Source organism: Mandrillus leucophaeus, unplaced genomic scaffold, assembly GCF_000951045.1.
Source record: "Mandrillus leucophaeus isolate KB7577 unplaced genomic scaffold, Mleu.le_1.0 Scaffold142, whole genome shotgun sequence".
NCBI lineage: Eukaryota > Metazoa > Chordata > Mammalia > Primates > Cercopithecidae > Mandrillus > Mandrillus leucophaeus.
Genome location: NW_012101388.1, coordinates 3,549,882 through 3,573,925, shown reverse-complemented (window position 1 = coordinate 3,573,925; position 24,044 = coordinate 3,549,882). Strand labels below are relative to the sequence as shown.

At 39.7% G+C, this 24,044-nt stretch overlaps 1 protein-coding gene across 2 annotated transcripts in view; it reads left to right on the top strand.

Annotated features, from left to right (window-relative positions):
* Positions 1 to 24,044, top strand: part of HMSD (histocompatibility (minor) serpin domain containing) — a 43,633-nt gene that overhangs the window by 11,367 nt on the left and 8,222 nt on the right. The window contains exons 2-3 of one of the 2 annotated variants that reach the window (XM_011974144.1): positions 12,242 to 12,416; positions 13,523 to 13,672. In XM_011974144.1, coding sequence (XP_011829534.1) covers positions 12,252 to 12,416; positions 13,523 to 13,672 — 315 coding nt within the window. In that variant the 5' untranslated portion in view covers positions 12,242 to 12,251. Of the gene's footprint in view, positions 1 to 12,241; positions 12,417 to 13,522; positions 13,673 to 24,044 lie in introns of those variants that run through there. The other variant, XM_011974143.1, reaches the window with a different exon arrangement.

Below are 24,044 nucleotides of genomic sequence, written 5' to 3'. Positions count from 1 at the left end.
ACATTGTCTTAATATGTGTGTATGTTGCTATAAAGGAATATCTGAGGGTGGGTGCTTTATAAAGGAAAGATGCTTCTTTGGCCTAGCGTTCTCTAAGGAGATAGCAGTAGAAATGCTCTTTCTAGATTCTGGTCCTCCTAGAATTTCATATTCAGTTTAAGTGGCCAGCAGCCCACTTGGTCATCTGTAGCCACATTCTCAGGCCATGCTTTCTCCACACAATGGCTATTTCCGCATTTGGTCAAGACCCAACTTCTGGCAAGTGTATCCCTACTAGGCATTTACTTCTACAGACCAGCCCCTGCCTGCCCACACCCTCCAGCAAGGGCAGATGGCTTCTGTGAACAGCTTTGGCCCTCTGGCAAGTTTCATTGCCACTGCAGACTGCATGTTTCTGTGGCAGCCACAGCTCCAAAGAGCTCCGAATCTCAGCCCTGGGGCATTCAGTCATTTTAGTTTGTTCAGGTTGGTATAATAGAATATCACAAACTGAGTAGTTTAAACAACAGATATTTATCAGAGTTTTGGAGGCTGGGAAGTCCAAGGTCAGGGTGCCAGCAGATTTGGTTTCTGGTGAGGGCTGTCTTCCTGGCTTGTAGAAGGCTGCCTTCTAGCTGTGTCCTCATATGGCAGAGAGAGCAATCTCTCTCTTCCTCTTCTTATAAAACCACTAATCCCATTCTGAGGGCCCCGCCCACTTGACTTTATTTTACCCTAATTATCTCCCAAAGGCCCTTTCTCCAAATACCATCATATTGGGGTTTAGGACTTTCACATAATAACGTTGTGGGGACACAAATCAGTCCGTAGCCTATGTCCCCTCTAAACCCTTAGTTCTTTCATTTCTACTCACCCCACCCATTAGGTAGCAATTTCTCTTTAATATCTTCTATTTCTGCTCCCATTAGAGTCTTTAAAAATAAAAAAGCTCCTATTGCTAGTTAATAATTCTTTATATAAACTCTCCCCTGTTCAAATACTGATGTTTGTTTTGTTTGCAGCTTTGTTTGCACTTTACTGTTAGTTTCTGTTTGCAGTGTGAACCCTGGCTGGAGTAACAGAATGTGCTTCTCACACACTATCAGGGAAGACTGTGACAGATGCTTGAAGTATAAAGTGCTGGTCTACCAATCCCATCCTGGCTTGAGTTAATACAGATATTAGAAAAATTACTCCATTAAAAACTGAAAATTCTGAGGTTAATGCTGCACAAGAAAGGACACTAGGACAACTGGTATGAACTAGCACAGTTTCAGGCAAATCACCCATGGCCACTCTACTGATATGCCATATTCTTTTTTTTTTTTTTTTTTTTGAGACGGAGTCTCGCTGTCGCCCAGGCTGGAGTGCACTGGCACGATCTCGGCTCACTGCAAGCTCTGCCTCCCGGGTTCATGCCATTCTCCTGCCTCAGCCTCCCGAGTAGCTGGGACTACAGGCGCCTGCCACCACGCCCGGCTAATATTTTGTATTTTTAGTAGAGACGGGATTTCACTGTGTTAGCCAGGATGGTCTCTATCTCCTGACCTCGTGATCCGCCTGCCTCGGCCTCCCAAAATGCTGGGATTTATCAGAGATTCTATTCCCCATTCAATTTTCCTATCTGCAGTATAACCAATCAAGAATCCCTGAAAGGAAAAGACACATTCAAATGCCAAAGAATTCTTCGTAATTGACATTCAATTCCTTATCCTTTAATACTTCCTGATAACAGCCTTGAAATTAATGGAGAGAATGACGATGCACTGACGAGGCACTAATGGCAGTTACCAGGCAATGTCATATCAGGAGATGTTTTTTCTTTCATAACTTCATTACAATACAAAACCAGGCATACTGCTAATGTAATGGTTTTCAAATTTAATTCTATTGGGTTCTCCATATCCTTGGTCAGCAGATGCTCTAATGGCACTAATGGGAGTTGCCAGGCAATGCCATATCAGGAGATATTTTTCTCTCTCATAAGTTCATTAAAATACAAAACCAGGCATACTGATTAATGTAATGCTTTTCAAATTTAATTCTGCTGGGTCCTGTATATCCTTGGTTAGCAGATGCTCTGCAATACTTATGTTTCATTGCTTGCCTTTGTTTTGGTAATATTCTAGATACTTTAATAGAAACATTGTCTTAATATGTGTGTATGTTGCTATAAAGGAATATCTGAGGGTGGGTGCTTTATAAAGGAAAGATGCTTCTTTGGCCTAGCGTTCTCTAGGCTATTCAAGAAGTGCGATGCCAGCGTGTGCCTGGCTTCTGGTGGGGGCTTCTGTGCTGTGTCTTAACATGGTGAAGAAGGTCAAAAGGGATGTGGATGTGTGCAAAGAGAAACCAAACAGGAGGACGAACCTCATTTTATAACAACCCATTCTCAAGGGAACTAATCCATTCTGAGAGAACTAATTCTGCCTCACCAGAATGAGAACTCACTCACTACCAGGAGAAGCACATCAAGCCTTCTTCGAGATACCCATTCCCTTAAGGCAAAAACATCTCACTGGGTCCAACACCAATACACCAGGGATTAAAGTTCAACATGAGTTTTGTTGGGGACAAACAAACTGTGTCTAAACCACAGCCAGAGTATTCTGAATGACTTAGACATCCACTTGTCTCAGTACTCTAATCAAATTTAGGATTGTGTTGGTACTAAGCAGTAGTAATTTGGCTGGAGAATGTTAATGAAAAGGGACAGAAGAAGAACCTAAATAGTGATTCATTATCTCAAAGGACTGGCCAAATAATATTCAAGAAGTTTTGTAATTGTTTGAATAGAGAGAAGTGATGGGAGTACTGGAAAGAGAATGTATCTGAGTAAACAGAATGTACCCAACTGGATAGGCACACTGAGCTCAAAAGAATGGGCGTTAATGCAGTCAGAATAAATTTCAAGTTAATAATAGGAATTTACCTTCAGCAAAATAACATCGCAGATCACACACAAGGAGACTCCATTTAGTCTTTTAGCTCAGCTTCTCCTACAGAGTTAAAACTCCATTCCTTAAGTGTTATCAACAATCAGATGAACTTTGTTGACATTTGTTCATTATCATTAAAATTCTCTTATATCACTGAATATGTGGAACATTCTTCAGTTGTGTTATCACAATATTATAATATTACTGCAGAGTATGGCAGAAAAAGCAGTGCTCTGGGAATGTGACCATACAGACTCTGGTCTCACTTCTTCCATGAATTCCTCACGGGACTCTTGGCAAATCACACAAACTACCTCTATTTCACCATCCTTCTCTGTAAACGTAGCAGCCACAATATGAGTCTTTCTAATGCTTACATTTTTCTCTGTGTCTCTGGACTTGATTATCAGAAGCAAGTGGGGTTTTTTGTTTTTTTGTTTTTACCTCCCACTTCCTCAAAACCGTGAAGACTTGCTGGAAATCTCATGAGGAAACTGAAAGGTGCAGCAGGGTGTGTAAGGAGTGGCTGTTGCTGGTGAATATGGTCAGTCACTGAGTGGAAACATTTTTAAGACCAAGAAGCCTCTTTAAGATGGAGCATTTGTTCATTTAACAATAAGAAGCACAGAGATCTCAAACCATGCTAGGAAGTTCCAACTACATTTGGACTCTAGTTCCCTCTTGACAAGTGGAAGTCTAATTTGTAGACGCTGGTAGCTCAACCTGAGACTAACCTAGGAGTGTGCCCTTCCTGAGGTCCACAAAGTCCGGAGCCATGGGAGTCAGACAAAACTAGGTTAAGGTTGAGTTGGTAGTTGAGAACCAGCAGATACTCCCCAGTACTGACTGAAGAGATGAAAATTAGGTATGAGGCTAGAAGACAGAAGATGAAGCTGAGCACAATTTCTGAGACACTGAATGATATAGTCCAGAACCTTCTTAACAGGTACCTGTCACCTCCCTAGTGGGGCAGGCAGAAGGGTTTGTGAGTGGAGATCCTGTTCAGGTTGTCTGAAATTAGGCTCTAGTTACCTAGAGGGATGGGTTCCCCTTTAGGGCCCAGCATTTAAATTGTCCATACTCAGAAAATAAATACAATTAATCCTCACAAATATAGATTTGCAGACAGATTTCTCACTTAGGAATACTGACCATTTTCACATTTCATTGCACTATTACAAAAATTAGTTTCATTCTTTCTTGGATTCATCTTTGATACTTCCCACCCCCTCCTCCTTTCATGGCCCAAGAAGTGATGCCTAATCTATGTCCTAGAAATCCCTCCTCTCCATTTCCCTCCATTTCCCTCTGCCTCATTTCAGCTTCCCTCATCTCTCACCCATGCTGTGTCCCCCTAACACCTCACTACATGCGATGGCAGCCTCCTACAATATCTTCCATGATGCAGTCAAAGGAATCTTTGTAAAAGACAAATAGGACTATGTTTCTCCTCAGCTTAAAATATTTTAGTGATTTCCTATTGTCCACAGGGAATGAAGAAACTCCCCCTAGAGTTGACATGGCCCTTCATGATCTGCTCCTGTGGACACAACAGAGGCTTTTCTGTGGTACCTCATTCCAGTTGTCTGTGCCACTGAAGGCCTGAAATGGTCACAGTTATCCGACATCATGGTGCCATCATAGCCCTCTCTGCACTTGCATGCACTATTTTTCCAACCTGGGACACTTGTGTTTACAATGAAACTCTCAGTTACCAAATTATGTCCTTAATAAACAACTTTGAAACAACTAGGCAGTGGGAATAAGGTAAAAGTATTTATCATATTTTAACTTGTGGAGCTGGTCAAGGAGAAAAAGGAGTGGATGAATGAAGTTGGGCCCAAAGTCTGGAGCTAGATCTGAACAACAAGGAGTAATTGGTACACAACTGGGAAGTGATATTGGCATTTTCCAATTGTAAGAGCAGGAAAGTTTGGGCACAGTTCAAATGTGAGTCTTTAGCTACTACAGAGAGGGCTTTTCAGAATCATGGAGAAAAGACGTGGGTGAATCCTGCATCAAGACTACTGAGGAGATGTTCTTGGGAACAGTTACTTTTAGGATTCCACACTGAAATCACCTGGATAGCTTTATAAATTATTGCTGCCCAATTCCATTTCCTAAGATTTAATTGGGGATTTTTTGAAGTAGAATTACCAAACTGGAAAGTTCTGGGAAAGCTTTCTTCAGTGAGATTCATCCCGGATATGCAAAGATGGTTGAATGTGCATGAATCAATACATGCAATACAGCTCATTAACAGAGCCAAAAACAAAAACTATATGATTATTTCAATAGATGCTAAAAAAGTACTTCATATAATTCTACATCCCTTTATGATAGAAGCCCTCAATAAACTGGGTATAGAACAAATATACCTCAAAATAATAAAGGCTATAGATGACAAATCCACAATTAATATCATACTGAATGGGGAAAAACTGAAAACATTTCAATAAGATCTGCAACAAGACAAGGATGCCTAATTTCACTCACTTTATTTAATACCTTACTGGAAGTCCTGGCCAGAGCAATTAGGCAAGAGAAAGAAGTATAAAGCCAGCCAAACTGAAAAGGAAAAACTCAAATTAGCTTTGTTTGCACATGACATAATCTTAGAAAAACCTAAAGACTCAGCCAAATATCTGTTAAAACTGATCAATGAAGCAGTGAAGCTGGAGGATACAAAATTGGCTTACAAAAATCAGTAAGATTTTTATACAACAACAGTGAAAAATCAGAAAAAGAAACCAAGAATGAAATACCACTTACAATAGCTACAAAAAATATAAAATATGAAACACCTGATAATCAATTTAACCAAAGATGTAAAAGATTTCTACAAGATAAACTATAAAACATTCATGAAAAAAATTGAAGAGGACTCAGAAAAACTAGAAAGATATTCATACTCTTCAACATCATGGATTGGAAGAATTAATGTTGTTAAAATTACCACCCAAAAGCAATTTACTGATTCAGTGCAATCCCTATTAAAATACCAATGTCATTCTTCATAGAAATAGAAAAAACAATCCCACAATTTGTGGGGAACCACAGAAGACCCCAAATAGCCAAAGCAATCCTGAGCAAAGAAAACAAAGCTGGAGGCATCAAACTACCTGATTTCAAAATAGACTGCAAAGCTATACTAAGCAAATCAGTATAGTCCAGCATAAAAACACATAGACCAATTGAGCACAGTAGAGAACCCAGATATAAATACACACATTTGCAGCAAACTCATTTTTGACAAAGATGCCAGGAACATAAAATGGGGAAAATACAGTCTTCAATGAATGGTGCTCTGAAAACTGGATAACCATTGTCAGAAGAATGAAACTAGACTCGTATCTCTCAATATATACAACAAACAAATCAAAATGAATGAAAGACTTTAATCTATGACCTGACACTATGAAACTACTAGAAGAAAACACTGAGGAAATGCTCCAGGACATTGGTCTAGGCAAAGTATTTTTTTTTTTTTTTAATGTGCAAGGGCTCAAAAGCACAGAAAACCAAAACAAAAATAGACAATTGGGATTACAACAAGCTAAAAAACTTCTGCATAGCAAAATAAACAATCGACAAAAGGAATAGATAACGCACAGAGTGGGAGAACATTTTTCCAAACTATCCATCTGACAAGGGATTAATAAGCAGAATATATAAGGATCTCAAAGAATTTAACAGCAAAAAAAAAAAAAAAAAAAATTTGATTTAAAAAATGGGCAAAAGATCTGAACAGATTTCTCAAAAGAAGACATACAAATAGCCAATGGGTATATGAAAAAGTGTTCAACATCACTAATCATCAGAGAAATGCAGATTAAAACCACAATGAGCTATCATCTCATTCCAGTTAAAATGACTTGTATGAAAATGACCAGGGGCAGGCGTGGTGGCCTACACCTGTAATCCAGCACTTTGGGAGGCCGAGGTGGGTGGATCACCTGAGGTCAGGAGTTAAATACCAGCCTGACCAACATGGTGAAACCCTGTCTCTAATAGACATACAAAATTAGCCAGGCGTGGTGGCACATGCCTGTAATCCCAGCTACTTGGGAGGCTGAGGCAGGAGAATCACTTGAACCTGGGAGGTGGAGGTTGCAGTGAGCTGAGATCACACCACTGCACTCCAACCCGAGCAACAAGAGCAAAACTGTAAAAAAAAAAAAGAAAGAAAAAAAGAAGAAGAAGAAGAAAGAAAACAAACAAAAAGGAATAATAAAATAATGAAATGCTGGGGAGTGAGAATGTAGAGAAATGGAAACCCTCTTAGTGGGAATGTCTATTAGTACAGCCGCTATAGAAAACTCTATGGAGGTTTTGCAAAATCCTAAAAATAGAATTGTCATATTACCATCAATTCCACTGCTGGGTATAGATCTAAAAGAAAGGATATCACTGTATTGAGGGATATCTGCACTCCCATGCTTCCATGTTTATTGCAGCGCTATTCACAATAGAGAAAATATGGAACCGACCTAAGCGCCCATCAATGGATGAATGGATAAAGAAAATGTGATATATACACACAATGGAATATTATTCAGCATAGAAAAGAATGAAATAAGTTCTATCATTTGCAACAACATAGATGGGACTAGAGGTCATAAAGTTAAGTGTTAATAACCCAAGTACGGAAAGACAAATACTGCATGTTCTCGCTTATAGGTGGGAGCTAAAAAAGTGGATCTCATGAAGATAGGAAGTAGACTGAGGCTTTCCAGAGGTGAGGAAGGGTAGAGGGAACGGAGTGTTGAAGAGAGATTGATTAATGGGTACAAATATACAATTTCATAGAAGCTAAGACCTAGTGTCTAACAGATCAGTAGAGTGAAAATAGTATACAATTTCAAAATATTGTATTTTGTATATTTATTATAATTACATATACACATATATTACATATATGTATAATATATCTATTTTATATTTCAAAATAACTAGAAGAGAGTAATTTGAATGTTTCTGCATAAAGATAAATATTTAAGATGTTGGAAGCCCCAATAACACTGATTTCATATTTACAAATTATATGAATGTATTAAATTATGCACCCTAAAACGATGTCAGCTATTATCTATTAATAAAAATAAAAAATAAATAAATAATAAAAATCTGGCTAGCCCTCTCCCCACCCCCAGTCACCTGAAACCTTTCTGTTCCCCATGACTGCTCCAAAATGGGAAATAAGGTTTCACAGTAATTTCTATAATTTGTCAAATCCCCAAAGTCTAATTCTTATCTAATGCCCCAAAGTCTAATTCTTATCTAATTCTTATCACAAGACCCCTACATAGATGGTTCATTTTAAATTTCTGTAAGGCAGTGTGCACCTTACATCTATCTATGCACCAGGAATTGGCATTCTTCTAGTCCCTGAAGTTATGATTCACAGTTCACTACAAACACACTTTAACTCGGGGTGGGGTGCGGGGTGGATTATCACTTCTTGATTGAAAGCTCCCGGAGAGTAGGGGCTTTTTTCTGCACAGCGAGCGGCCGCTTCCTGCACACCAGGAAATCCCCTCCGCCTGCGGGACCCGCCCCGCCCTCCTGCCCACGCGCCCGCTGGGTGGTGCCTGCTCGGGTCCCGACTGCGCCCGCCTCCCCACTCACTAGGATCTGATACTCCGCGCCGCCCAGACGCCTCTATTCCCGTCACTACCACCGGCCTCCCCTCGCTCCTGGGCAACGGTGCCCACAACGGCGGTACGTGTCTAGCTTTGGGAGCGGCTCCCACAAGCAGGCATCGGGTTATCCGCTCCCGCGCCCAGGAAACGGTAGGAGCCCGGGAAAGCGGAGCCTGGCAAAGTTCCCTGAGCTCCGTCCTGGGGCTCCCCTCTTTCACTTGGTCTCGGGCCGGGGCCTCCCCGAGGGCAGGGGCGTGGCTGCGCCTGGCTGCGACCCCTGTGGATCCTGGTGTGGTCAGGGCGGGTGTCGGGGGAGATCGCGTGGAGCTGGGGGATGAGCCTCTAGGCTCAGCTCAGCTCAGCACGCAGGAGCTGGGAAGCGGGGGTGCGGAGAATGACGCCCTGCGATCCTCTCTGGTGAAGTACTCTTTGGGGTGGGAGGGGGCTGTGATGCCTCAGAACACTAGGACCCTAGGACCCCAGGACCCTGGGAGCGCGCACCTTCAGGGTCCAGGAGATGGGCCACCTGTGGGATGGGGGCGTCGCAGAATGTTGGTGCCATAGCTCAGGGCGCCTTGGCCATAGGTGATGCCGCAGAGAGCAGTGCATTGGGAATTTCTGAGGGTACCGAAGACCCTCGAGAGAGAACTAGGGGTGGATCCCAACGGCAGCCTGGACCCTGCGCCTACCCCAGCGCCTTTTCCAAGAATGAGCGCACGGGTTTCACAGCCCTCTCTGGCCCCCAGAGTTTGGCCAACACCACAGCACTTTTGAGAGTGTGCAGGCCTGCAAAGATCATCGTGAGGGACATTCCAGATCTTGTTTTTATTAAATTCACTGACGGGATAAAATATTTCAAAATTCATTGTCCTTAAGGTAAGATGGTGGGGGCCTTTTAATCATATTTTAATTTTGTTGTATCAGATCATATTGCCACTTAAGTTACTTCCTTTTCTCCTCCCACTACCCTTTAAAACCAAGTTTGGTGAGAATCAAGGACAAAAAACCAAATACCACATGTTCTCACTCGTAGGTGGGAATTGAACAATGAGAACACTTGGACACAGGAAGGGGAACATCACACACCGGGGCCTGTTGTGGGGTGGGGGGAGGGGGAAGGGGGAGGGATAGCATTAGGAGATATACCTAATGTAAATGATGAGTTAATGGGTGCAGCACACCAACATGGCACATGTATACATATGTAACAAACCTGCACGTTGTGCACATGTACCCTAGAACTTAAAGTATAATAATAAAAACAAAACTAAGCTTGGAAAACAGAACTTATAGAAAACTAATATTCAGATGCTGTCAGGCGTACTTAGATGCTAGGGGGAAACTGGGTCAGGTGAGGGTCCTCTTGCTTCTGGGGTCTAATTGTGTCTGATGACAGGAATGTGACCCAGAGCTGTCTCCTCCCTGTTGTGATTTATAAGACTGATGTGAAAAGTAACATTCATATTTGGTCCCAGCCAAACAATCAATAGTATCTAATAGTAGAATATAAATATTTTCAGATATGCAATAAATCAAAATTTATGTATTCTGTCTCAGAAAACTATTGTTCTAGCCAAACAAAGGAATAAACAATAAAGCAGAAAAGGCATTGGGGTTCAAAACAAAGGACATTGGCAAAGGGCTGTCTTAGATGAGACAGGGATGCTGCACACTAAAGAGAAGTGAGTTTAGAAAGGAATAGTCAGCAATGTGAGTGATCAATAGCAATGGATGCAACACATTGGAATTATGAAAGAGAAGGGTAGTACAATTACAGCCCAGCAGACAGCCTCTGAATGCAAGAATGTTTAGAAAAGAAAGGTATGTAATGTATTTAAATACTAATGTAATTTACATCATAATGTATTTAGAAACCAAAATGGAATATCTATCTCAGTTTTGTCACTGGTATGGCCCTAGAAAAGCTTTTATTTTATTTTTAAACTTTTAAGCATTGATTACAAATCTTTGTACTCAATGCTTAAAAGTTTAAAAATATTTTATTTGCTGTGTTAGTAGTGTGCTTTAAAGTTTAAAGTAAAAGTTGATGTTTACCAAATTGACAAACAATAAGTTGGCCACTAACTAAAGTATAATAGTAGGGAAAGTTGTTCTCTGCTTTTGAAAATTCTGCTTTGGGAATGAAAATCCTACAGATTAAAGAAACCTGCACACCAGCAGGATGAGAGACTGTGGGAGACGAGCAGTGGGACTGAGATTATTCATATGTGGTTGAGCATATGAAGAAATTACTGAAAAGGTTTGACTGGTGGAACACTTGGGGACAAATTTGCTATATATAAAAGAAAGTCAAAGAAGGTGAGGTAGAAGAAATATTAACGTAAGGAAAAACAGAGTTATGTGAGAAGAGGAATGGATTAATTGTTCACTACTTGGCTTGGCTATGAATACTATTTAATTGCACTAAAGCAAACACTTGGATAGAGGAGGTGAAGTGCAGTGACTGAAGTAAGGGATGTAATTCCATAAATTAGGAAGGCAATAGATGATGTCTAAAATTGTTAGGTCAAAAACAGTAGTATACACCTATTATAGCTAAACATGGATAAATGCCAGGAGAAAGAGCAAGCTGACTTGTGATTGATTGCTTCTAGGAAGTTGGGAGGAATGGGAAGGTGCCTGTTGATTTGTATAATGTCTCTCCTAGAATTATTTGACTTTACAACTAAGTGCCAGTTCATTAATTTCATAAAGAGCAAATCTGACTAAATCACACTAAAAAGAATATACACACATTGCAGAAAATGCAAAAATACAGGAGAACATAACTAACATCAAAATTACCCATTGCCCAGAAGTATTCGATATTCAGTATTTCTTTCCAGTCTATTTGTGAATTATATGTAACTTTATTTCTAATTTACACTTAACATTAATCTTCATTTATATTCAATCACAGATATGACAGAATCTAACTGGTTCTCTATTGTTGGCCATTTAAAGATTATCTCTGTAGCATATGAAGTGCTTCACTAGTCATCTTTCTGCAAAATGTTTCTTATCAGTACATGTGAGTTTTACTTTCAGTGAAATTCTTTGAAATGAATTTTTTTATTCTGAATGTATAAATATTTTCTTGGCATTTTCTTTTTTCTATCCTTCCTCCTTCCCTCTCTTCCTTCCTTCCTTTTTAAAATGTAATTCTAAATTACACTCTGAAAATATTTACATAATCAGTTGTAGAGTACAGGAAGGAATACCTATTTTACCAGTGCTGGAAATTAATAGTTTTTGTACTTATGAATTTCATGTTTTAAAAAGAGAGCTTTAACTTGCTTTCTGCTTTCTAAAAAAAAAAAACAACCTTGTACCATGGTGATAAAGAGATTAAGAGGAACCCTAGATCTACAGCGTTCCTCAGCAACCACAGACCTGGTTGCTAATCCTTGCGTTGCTGTTTGTAGCTGGGTATCCTCAGAGGCAAGATACCGACACGGCGAAGACTCCATTTATTTGCTTGTAAAATGCAAATATTCGCTGCACCGACCCCATCCGGTTGTACAGATTAAATGAAATTACGCATCAAAAGCCCCAGTTTAGTTTTTGTATGTGTACCTATTTGTTCACTGAGGAAAAGTATCCACTCTCTTAATAAAGTGAAAATGCAATACATAGTAAGCCCATATTGATGTAAAATTGTTTTTAAATCCATTGTTTCAGGCTCACTGTCATGGACGCTCTATCAGAAGCAAACGGCACCTTTGCATTAAACCTTTTGAAAAAGCTGGGGGAAAACAACTCAAACAACATATTTTTTTCACCCATGAGCATGTCGTCAGCCTTGGCCATGGTTTTCATGGGAGCGAAGGGAAACACTGCAGCCCAGATGTCTCAGGTACCTAGAGCCACTTCAAGACAAAAATAAATGCTACTAATTTATCAGTAATGCTGGTCTAGAAGGTCCAAGAAGGTCTCACATATCTGGGCCTTGGTGCTACTTGGTGGCTGGGGTCGGGAGTACCCTACAAGCAAGTCTTTTCATTCCTCCAGAGCCCTTCCACATGGCCTTTCCTTAGGGAAGCTTGTGCATCCTTACATCATGGTAGCTGCGTTATAAGAGAGTCAAAGTGGAAGCTGCCAGGCTTTTTAAGGTCTAGGCTTAGAACAGAGCTACATCTGCATTCTCTTGTTAAAAGTAAGTCATGGGGCCATCCCAGATCCTAACAAAGGGGAGGGAGACTCCATCTTTTGGTGTCAGGAGCACCATGTGTATGCAGAGACAGAACACATGTTTGGCAGCTGTGTTTTTAGACAAAGTACCACAAACAGTGAGCGTTTAAGTAACCTGAATCATTTTGTTAGGGTTTGCAAAAGGCATATCTAGTCATACCAATATTTAGATAATATTGATTTTACATAGGAAGTGATTATAGGGAAGCTTAAGAAGAGCTATAGGTAGGGAGAATGGGTGGATGTCAACCCACTTTCTATCTTTAATTAGTGTAATAGTGCATTCTCATACTGCTATAAAGCAATACCTGAGATTGGGTAATTTATAAAGGAAAGAGTTTTAATTAACTCACAGTTCCACATTGCTGGGGAGGCCTCAGGAAACCTACAATCATGGCAGAAGGCAAAGGAGAAGGAGGCACCTTCTTCACAGGGTAGCAGGATGGAGTGAGTGCAAGCTGGGGAAATGCCCGACACTTATAAAACCATCAGCTCTTGAGAGACTCACTCACTATCATGAGAACAGCATGGAGGAAACTGCCCCCATGACCAATTACCTCCACCTGGTCTCACCCTTAACATGTGAGGATTATGGGGATTATAATTCAAGATGAGATTTTGGGGGGAGACATAGCCAAATCATATAAATTAGATTAATCATCTTTTATGCTCTAGTAAGGATCTATAAATCTCTTAATGTTGAATTTAGCATTGTGCCTATTTTTGAAGTCAGGGAATACTGAAAATTTTATTTGTTTTTAAAAATTTCAGGCACTCTCTTTTAGTAAAATTGGAGGTGAAGATGGAGCTATTCACCAAGGTTTTCAGTCACTTCTTGCTGAAATTAACAGAGCTGGTACTCAGTACTTGCTTAAAACTGCTAACAGGCTCTTCGGAGAAAAGTCTTATGACTTCCACACAGTAAGTTGTACTTTATGTTTTATCAAGAAAATAAAGATAGCAATGTGATGGACACTAGTAGAAAGAATGTGGGCTCTGAATTCATACAGGTGGGCCTGAATTCACAACTTCATTCCCTAACCTCACACGGCTCCTCTGATTGTTTTATTGTCTATAAAATAAGTCTTATAGCAAATACTGACAAGACTTTCATGAAGCTTAAATGACTTAATCTTTATAAAAGAACTGACACAGAGCATAGCACAATTGGAGATGAATCAGCCGAAACAAAGAAATGATCAAAATGAGTATTTCTAGTAATTGCCTTGCAGATGTTGTTAATTTTTTGTGCATCATGACACTTTCCTAGCTTTTTATGTATTTAAATATTTTGATTGGATTTTTAGACACCGCAAATCTTTTAAAACATATTTTAGCTAACTACCTTGGCTCTATTTGTTGACAAGCCTTTAATGACTTTTTTATCTTTTAAAAACAAAGGTACTCGGCTGGGCGCGGTGGCTCACGCCTGTAATCCCAGCACTTTGGGAGGCCAAGGCGGGTGGATCATGAAGTCAGGAGTTCAAGATCAGCCTGGCCAAGATGGTGAAACCCCGTCTCTACTAAAAATACAAAAATTAACCAAGCGTGGTGGCGGGCATCTGTAATCCCAGCTATTTGGGAGGCTGAGGCAAAAGAATCCCTTGAACCCTGGGGGTGGAGGTTGCAGTGAGCTGAGATGGCGCCACTGCACTCCAGCCTGGGTGACAGAGCAAGACTCCATTTCAAACAAACAAACAAACAAAAACAAAGGTACTCAAGTAATTTCTTACACAAAACTGCAAGTAACACATATAAATCAAGAACCCTCATTAACCTCTAATTCCAATACTCCTCTTCTCAATGTCTGAGCTTTTATAAATTTGAAGTCTATCCTGCTTCACATACAGAAATTTTGCTTTGTGAGGTTCCTCCCTACATTGTTATTATACTATACATATTGTTTTATACTTTGTTTCTTTTTACTTAACAATACGTCTTAAATTCTTTCCATCTCAGCATATGTGTATCTATGTCACTCTTTTTACCCATTTTCTAGTATTCCTAAGTAGGACTGTACTGTAATGGAGTAAACCTTTCCCTTATTGCTGAGCATTTAGGTTGTATTTAATCTGGACCATTACAGACTCTAATATCCCTGTACAAGATTTTGTGCTCATGTGCATTCGTTACTGTCTAAAATGGATGTGCAGAAGGGAGAAAGGGAATGAAACTTTGAAGCTTTAATAAATATTGCCAAATTGCTGTTACTGGTATTATAGCCACTTACATTCCCCAAAGCATATGTGTAAAGTGCTCATTTCCACCTACTATCAACAGCACTGCATATTATAACCCTATAAACCTTTGGAAGGGTGGGGCCAACCAAGAAACCGGACTAGAAGCAGCTCCTGTGTACCGCTGTACACATGAGAAGGAATAGAAGGGGTAATGGACACTGACACTGCACACCGATCAAACATCTGAGAAATTACACTGGGTTCCATCAAGGCGGGAGGGGAGCACAGAGATCAGAGAGGAAGGAGTCCAGGAACCAGCCTGTCTGAGCTCAGCGTGGAGCCAGGAGATTCTGTTCAACACAGGAAAGGGTGAATGAGTGAGAGCTCCCAGGGGAATTCACGCTGTCCACCAGGACCTGTGCATGATTGAGAACAGGAGGATCCCCCTGACCCCTAACACCCCACCACTGCACTTCTAGACTGAGGCAGAGAGCCACCTGGACGTATTGTGGGGGCAACTCTCGAATTCAAGAAGGCCGCTACAAGCCTTGGGCCCTGAAGCAGACCATCACCGGTGTCACATCCCCATTAGAAGCCACAGTTGCAGTGCCTGGGAGCAGTAAGTTTGCCCCGCCCCTTCTTACCAGACAGGGCTTGGTGCCAGCTTCTGCCCAGTGGTCCTGCTTTTGTGTGAACTGACCTGGAGAGTGCAGCCTCACGTTTTCCCAGGAAACACTCAGATGACAGGGTGCATGACCCCACCCACTCCCACCACTCATAGCCAGGAAGGCAATGCTTGGTAGAGCTTCTGGCCTAGCGGTCCCACTTCCGTGTGAACTCAGCTGGAGGGTGCAGTTTTATCTTGTCCCCAGAAACACTTGGATGGCATGCTGTGTGACCCCAACTTCCCCCACCACAAGTAACCAGGTGGACAATGCCTGCTAGAGCTTCTGGCCCAACAGCCAGCCCAACTTCTGTGTGAACTCAGCTATTGGGCACAGGTTCCTATCGTCCCAGGAAACACCCAGATGGCAGAGCATGCAACCCCACCCACCCCTGCAACTGGTAGCCAGGTGGGAAATGCTGGCTGTAGCTTCCAGCCCAGTGGTCACCCTTCTGTATGAACTCAGCTGGAGGTCACAGTCTTCTGTTGTTCCAGGAATAACCTGGAGAGCAGGGCATGTGACCTGCCTACCCTGGCCATTGGTAGTCAGACTGGCAACACCTGCTAGAGCTTCTGGCCCAGTGCTGCTGCTTCTGTATGAACTCAGCCAGTGGATGCAGCTTTTCTGTTGCCCCTGGAAGCACATGGTGGGCACAGTGTGTGACTCCACTCGCCCCTACCACTGGTAGCCAGGCAGGTAATACCTACTAAAGCTTCCAGTCCAGTGGTCTTGCTTCTGTGAGAACTCATCTTGCAGTGGCAGCTTTCTGTTGTCCCAGGAAGCACCCAGAAGGCAGAGCAGTCATTTCCACCCACCTCTGGTTGGTAGCCAGGCAAACCACACTTGCTATAGCTTCCAGCCCAACAGTCCTGCTTCTTCCTAAGTTTTTCGAGAGGTACAGACCCCTGTCACGCTGGAAACCCTGAATGGCAGGGGGGGCAAGTCCATCCACTCCAGCCTGTCATAGGCAGATGGGCCACACTCACTAGGTCTTCTAGCCCAGTGGTTCCACTTCCACTTGAACTCTGCTGGAAGGTGTAACTCTATGTTTCCCCAGGAAGCATAGGGGCAGCAGATTAGGACTGACCTGGCAAGGATACAGCTTGTCTGCCAGCTGTGGGCCTTGACTGAAGGAGCCCTATGGACCAGAACACCCAACAAAAGAAACACAGGCATGGAGAAAGTAATCAGAAGGAGCACCCCCAAGACCCAGGAGTAGACTAGAATCAGAGTCCATCAACCAAAACCATCTTGTGCTGTAATCAAACCTCCAAGTTCATCAAAGAAGAAAATAGCAAAATAATCTATCCAAAGCACAGCAACCTCAAAGACCAAAGGAACATGAGCCCACACAAATGAGAAAGACCCAGCAGAAGAACTCTGGTAACTCAAAAAGCGTGTCTTCTTATCTCTAAACAGTCACACTAGTTCCTCAACAATGATTCTTAGCCAAGCCGAAACAGCTGAAACATCAGAAACATAATTCAGAATATGGATAGGAACAAAGATCATCAACATACAGGAGACAGTCAAAACCCAATCCAAGAAACCTAATGATTACGATAAAACAATACAAGAGCTCATAGACAAAGTGGCCATTATAAGAAAGAAACAAATTGAATTGATAGAGCTGAAAAACACTCTACAATAATTTCACAGTGAAATTGCAATATTACCAGCAGAATTGACCACGTGAGAAAACAGTCTCAGAGCTTGAAGACTGGCTTTCCAAAATAACTCATTCATATAAAAATAAAGAAAATAAATAAAGAAGAATCAACAAAACCTTCAAGAAATATAAGATTATGTAAAGAAACCAAATTTATGACTCATTGATGTCTCTGAAAGAGAGAGAGAGAAACCAAGCAACTTGGCAAACATATTTCAGGATATCATTCATGAAAATGTCCCCAAACGCTAGAGAGGACAGCATTCAAATTTAGAAAAATGCAGAGAACCCCTGCGAAATACTACACAGGAAGACCATCCTCAAGACGCATAATCATAAGATTCTCCAAAGTCTAAATGAAGAAGAAAAAAACAGAAGGGGCAGGTCAACTACAAAGGGAATCTTATCAGGCTAACAGCAAACCTGTTAGCAGAAACATTGCAAGCCAGAAGAGACTGGGGCGGGGGGCAACATTTAGCTTTCTTAAAGAAAATAATTTTGAATAATTTTGAACCAATAATTTCATATCCAGCCAAGCTAAACTTCATAAGCAAAGGGGAAATAAGATCCTTTTCAGACAAGCAAGTGCTAAAGGAATTCATTACCACCAGACCTACCTTGCAAGAGGTCCTGAAGGGAGTACTAAATATAGAAAGGAAAGATCATTACCAGCTACTGCAAAAATACATGTAAATACATAGATCAGTGACACCATAAAGCAGCCACACAACGAAGTCTGCATAATAACTAGCTAACAATATGATGACAGGATCAAATCTACTACTAACCTCAGATGTAGATGGTCTAAGTGCCCCAATTAAAAGGCACAGAGTGGTACATTGAATAAAGATGCCCAGCCCAACCGTATGCTATCTTCAAGAGACAAGTCTCACATGCAAAGACACACATAGGCTCAAAGTAAAGGGATGGAGAAAAAAAATCTATGAAGCAAATGGAATACATAAAAAGGGAGGGATTTCTGTTCTATTTTCAGACAAAACAATCTTTAAACCAACAAAGATCAAAAAAGGCAAAGAAGTGTATTGCACATTGGTAAAAGACTCAATTCAATAAGAGGACCTAGGAAGAGGTCATACAATAATAATGGGATAAAATAACACCTCACTGATAGTATTAGACAGATAATCATGGAAGAAAACTGACAAAGATATTCAGGACCTGAACTCAATTATTGATCAATGGACCTAACAGACATCTATAGACCTCTCCACCCCAAAACAATAGAATATACATTCTTCTCATCTGTACATGGCACATACTATAAAATTGACCACACAGTTAGGCATAAAACAATATCCAGCAAATTCTTAAAAATGAAATCATACCAACCACATTCTTGGATCACAGTACAATAAAAATAGAAATCGATGTGATGAAAATTGCCCAAAACCACACAATTACATATAAATTAAACAACCTGCTCCTGAATGATTCCTGGGTAAATAATGAAATTAAGACAGAAATCCACGAACTCATTAAAGCTAATGTAAACAAACATACACCATAACAGAATTATCTGGGACACAGCCAAAACAGTATTAAGAGGGAAGTTTATAGCTGTAAACACCCACATCAAAAAGTTAGCAAGATTTGAAATTAACAACATAACATTACAATTGGAGGAACTAGAGAAACAAGAGCAAACCAGCCCCAAAGCTAGCAGAAGACAAAAAAACCAAAACCAGGGCCGAACTAAAGGCAATTGAGACATGCAAAATGATACAAAAGATCAGTGATCTATCTATATGATTATATGTATTATATTAACAGATTCAATGCTATTTATATAAAACTATTTATATAAAACTACAATGACATTCTTCACAGAATTAGAATGAAACTATTTTAAAACTTACATGAAACCAAAAAAACAGCCCACATAGTGAAGGCAGTCCTGAGCAAAAAGAACAAAGCTGAAGGCATCACATACCTGCCTTCAAATTATACTCCAAGGTTACAGTAACCAGAACAGCATCGTACTGGTAAAAGAACTGACACAATGACCAATGGAACAGGATTCAGAGCCCAGAAATAATGCTACACACCTACAACCATCTGATATGTGACAAAAACAAACCATGGAGAAAGGACTCTTATTCAACAAATGTGTGTGGGATAACTGGCTAGCCATATGCAGAATATTGAAACTGGACTTCTCCCTTACACCATATACAAAAATCAACTCAAAATGTAAAAGACTTAAATGTAAAACCTAAAACTATAAAATCTCTGAAGATAATCTAGGAAATACCATCCTGGACATAGGAACTAGCAAATATTTCCCAATGACAACACCAAAAGCAACTGCAACAAAAACAAAAATCGACAAATGGGACCCATTTAAACTTAAGATCTTCTGCACAGCAAGAAAACTGCCAAGACAATAAGCAGACAACCTACGGAATGGGAGAAAATATTTGCAAAATATACATTCAATAAAAGTCTAATATCCAGAATCTAAAGAATTTTGTTTTACATGCAAAAAACAAATAACTCCATTAAAAAGTAGGCAAAGGATATGAACACTTTTCAAAAGAAGACATATATGTTGCCAACAAACATGAAAAAATGCTTAACATCACTAATCATTAGATAAATGCCAATCAAAACCACAATAAGATACCATCAAACAGCAGTCAGAATGGCCACTGTTAAAAAGTCAAAAAATAACAGATGCTGGCAAGGCTACAGAGGAAAGTAAATAGTTGGTGGGGATGTCAATTAGTTCAGCCATTGTGGAAAGCAATCTGAAGCTTTCTCAAAGAACTTGAAACAGAATTTCCATTTGACCCAGCAATCCTATTATTGGGTATGTACCCAAAGGAATATAAATTCTTCTACCATAAAGACACATGCACACATATGTTCATTGCAGCACTACTCACAATAGCAAAGACATAACATCGACCTAAATGTCCATCAGTGGTAGACTGGATTTTTAAAAATGCGCTACATGTATGCAATGAAATACAATGAAGCCATAAAAATGAATGAGATCACATCCTTTGCAGAAACATTGATGGAGCTGGACATCCATTATCCTAAGCAAACTAACACTGCAACAAAAAACCAAATACTGCATTTTCTCACTTTTAAGTGGGAGCTAAACTTTGAGTACACATGGACACAAATAAAAAAAACAACAGATACTCGGGCCAACTTGTGGGTGGATGGTGGAGGAGGATGAGGATCCAAAAATTACTTAACAGGTACTATGCTTATTAGTGATGGGTGACAAAGTAATCTCTACGCCAACCCCCACAACATGCAATTTACCTGTATAACAAACCTGCACCTGTATTCCTGAACCAAAAATAAAAGTTAAAAAAAGGATAGCCTGAGATAAAATGATTACAACATATATGATACACAAGGGCTAATATCCATAAAGCAAGAAAAGCACCAAAAACACCATTTTGATTATTAATGGAATTGAACAGCTTTTGTTTTTTTTTCTAATCAAACTGTTTAATCAGCTGTTTATATTACAGAGCAGAATGTGAAATTTAAGTGCATTTTTTAAAAGTTTTACTTTACATTCCCAGGATACAAGAGCGGAACGTGTAGGTTTGTTACATAAGTATGCTTGTGCCATGGTGGTTTGCTGCACCTATCAACCCGTCATCTAGGTTTTAAGCCCCACGTGCATTAGGTATTTGTCCTAATGCTCTCCCTCCCCTTACCCCCAAGCCCCTCCTGGTGCTAGTGTGTGTTGTTCCCCTTCCTGTGTCCATGTGTTCCCATTGTTGAACAGCTATTCTACGTGAACTGAACATTTCTAACTTTTCTGTGAATCACCTATTTATATTTCCTTTGCACATTTTCCATGGGGCTGGATGTTTTTCTTATTGATTTACAAGAATTCTTTGTGTTTGGGATATCACTCTTACTGTGTTATATGATTTTTTCATTATTTTTTAAACTTGTTTCAAAATCTAAATTAATTGTTTCAAAACCAGCTGGTATACAAGAAAGGCTGTGAAGCATAAAGTTGAATATTTATGAGAGTTATACATTATGGTGTGATTTTATGATGCATTTCACTTATTTTTATAGTCTTAGCTACTGTTTAGGTTATTACCACCTTTTATTAGCCTTCGGTATAAAGAAAAACAAAACTCCAACATATAAATATATACTTTTGGTGGATATTTTTAAAAATTGGTGTTAACATGTTGTTTTGATATTGTAATACAAAATAAAGAAATGAGAAATACTTGTCAACTATTTATCATCAATTTCTTATTTATTTATTTATTCTTATTTCCAAAATCCAAGACCAACAGCAGTAGATAATTAGATGTTCTTTTAGTTTTATTCTTCATGGCTTCTAAAATAGTAAGTTAATTTAGCTGACAATTATTTTAAAATGTTTAAAAGTTGAAAACATCACCTAGGGCTGCAACAAGTCATCAATATGTGATTCATCAGTTTTCTTTCAGATTGTTATCTTAGATTGAGAAATTTAACCAATTTCCAAACCATTGAGAAACCAGCAGAGCCAGCAAAATTGGCAAAGCCTGAATTATGGGAGGATTAAATAAAATGATGTATACAGATCAGTTATGCAATGCATGAAGCATACTGAAAATTCAAAAATGTTACATGATAAAGTGAAAATAATTCGTCAGTTATTCACAGTTATCTTGTGAGGTGTAGCTATTACTGCTTCCCTGTTCTACGGGAGAGAACATGGAGGCATAAAAAGACTAAGCAATTTTTTGAATATCCCACAGCTAATAAGTTGCAGAACCTGTGTTCATAACTACCGTCATATTTCCTCTCTAATGCTGCACTGAAATGGAAGTATAAAATTTTGAAATAAAAACCAAAACCTGAAAAGGGGGATTAAATATTTACCAGTGAGCAGTAGGCGAGAAAGATTAGGAAACAATTCCATAGTGCGTGAACAACAAACTAATTATTTCAATCCATTTAATTTCCTCCACAGATTCTGCTTTTATATGGCATAATGTAGGTTTTCATGAATATCCTATAATTCCGTAGAATAAATTAACTGATTATAGTTTGGACTTTTTTTTTTTTGAGCCTGGGCTCTTATTGCCCAGGCTGGAGTGCAATGGTGTGATCTCGGCTCACTGCAACCTCCGTCTCCCGGGTTCAAGAGGTTCTCCTGCCTCAACATTCCCAGTAGCTGGGATTACAGGCATGCCCCACCATGCCCAGCTGATTTTGTATTTTTAGTGGAGATGGAGTTTCTCCATGTTGGTCAGGCTGGTCTTGAAATCCTGACCTCAGGTGATCCGCCCACCTCGGCCTCCCAAAGGGCTGGGCTTTTTTTGTAAAGTTGATCATACTCTAAAACAGCCAGAATCACAGCCACTGTCCACATGTGGTTATGAACGTTTCAAAGCAATTAATTAAAGTAAATGTTTGCCTCCTCAGTCCCACTAGCCATATTTTTAGCATTCAGTAGCTCTGTGTGACACCACTCTGGACACTGGAGTTTACAACTTTCCTAGCATTGCAGCAAGGTCTGATAGAAATTGCTAGTGTAGGAGTATATATTTTATTCATCTAATTGATGAAACAACAGACCCAGTTTCATACTCCGTTGTTCTAAAACATAGATGCAGACATAGCACTTGCTGTGTTAAATCCTTAGTCAGCGAGTGTAATGGTTTATAGAAGTGACAGATTCTATAGTCACAGTGTCTTGAAGCCTTTTTTTTAATAATAAAAAAAAAAGACTTTATTTTTTAAAGCAGTTTTAGATTCACAGAAAAATTGAGCAGAAGGTACATGCATAGCCTCTCCCACTATTAACATGCCCACCAGAGTGGTGAGCGACAGCTTAGTTGTTTCCAACTTGGGCAATTATGAATAAAGCTGCTATGAATATTTGCATGCAGGTTTTTTCCACACCTTTGGGTAAATGCCAAGGGTCATGATTGCTGAATCATACTTTTAGTTTTATAAGAAACTGCCAGACTGTCTTCCAAAGTTACTGTGCAATATTGCATTCCCAGCAGCAATGAATGAGAGTTCCTGTTGCTCCACATTTTTGCCAGCATTTAGTGTTGTCAGTGTGTTTTCACTTTCACCTAGCTCAAAATGTTTTTAGTGTCTTTTGAGATTTCTGTTTTGATGCATGTGTTATTTAAAAGTGTACTGTTTAATCTCCAAGTACCTTTGAATTGTTCAGCCATCTTTCTCTTATTGATTTCTAGATTAATTCCATTGCACTCTGAAAGCAGACATCAAAATGATGTTTATTATTTTAAATACGCTAAGATGTGTTTTATGGCCCAGAATGTGGTCTATTTTGGTGAATGTTGCATGTAAGCTTGGGAAGAATGTGTAATCTGCTCTTGTTGGATAAAGTAGTCAGTGCCAATTATATCCATCTCTTTGTTGACTGTTGTTGAGTTCAACTACGTTTTTACACATTTTCTGCTTTCTGGATCTATCCACTACCGATAGAGGGATGTTGAAGTCTCCAATTATAATAGTGGATTTATCTATTTCTCCTTTCAGTTCTATTTGTTTTTGCCTTATGTATCTTGATGCTCCTCTATTTGGTGCTTACATATAAGGATTGTTATGTCGTCTTGGAGATTTCTCAGTGCCTTTTATTATCTCATTGATGCATTGCCACTCTCTTGAAAGATCCAGCAGTTGTGTTGATGAAAATTATTTGATACACAGATCACTGTATTACTTAGTTTATAAGCTAAGATTAGGAATAGCTGAAAAGAATTTGGACTTTAGGTTAATTTCTCACACTTGTTTGGAAT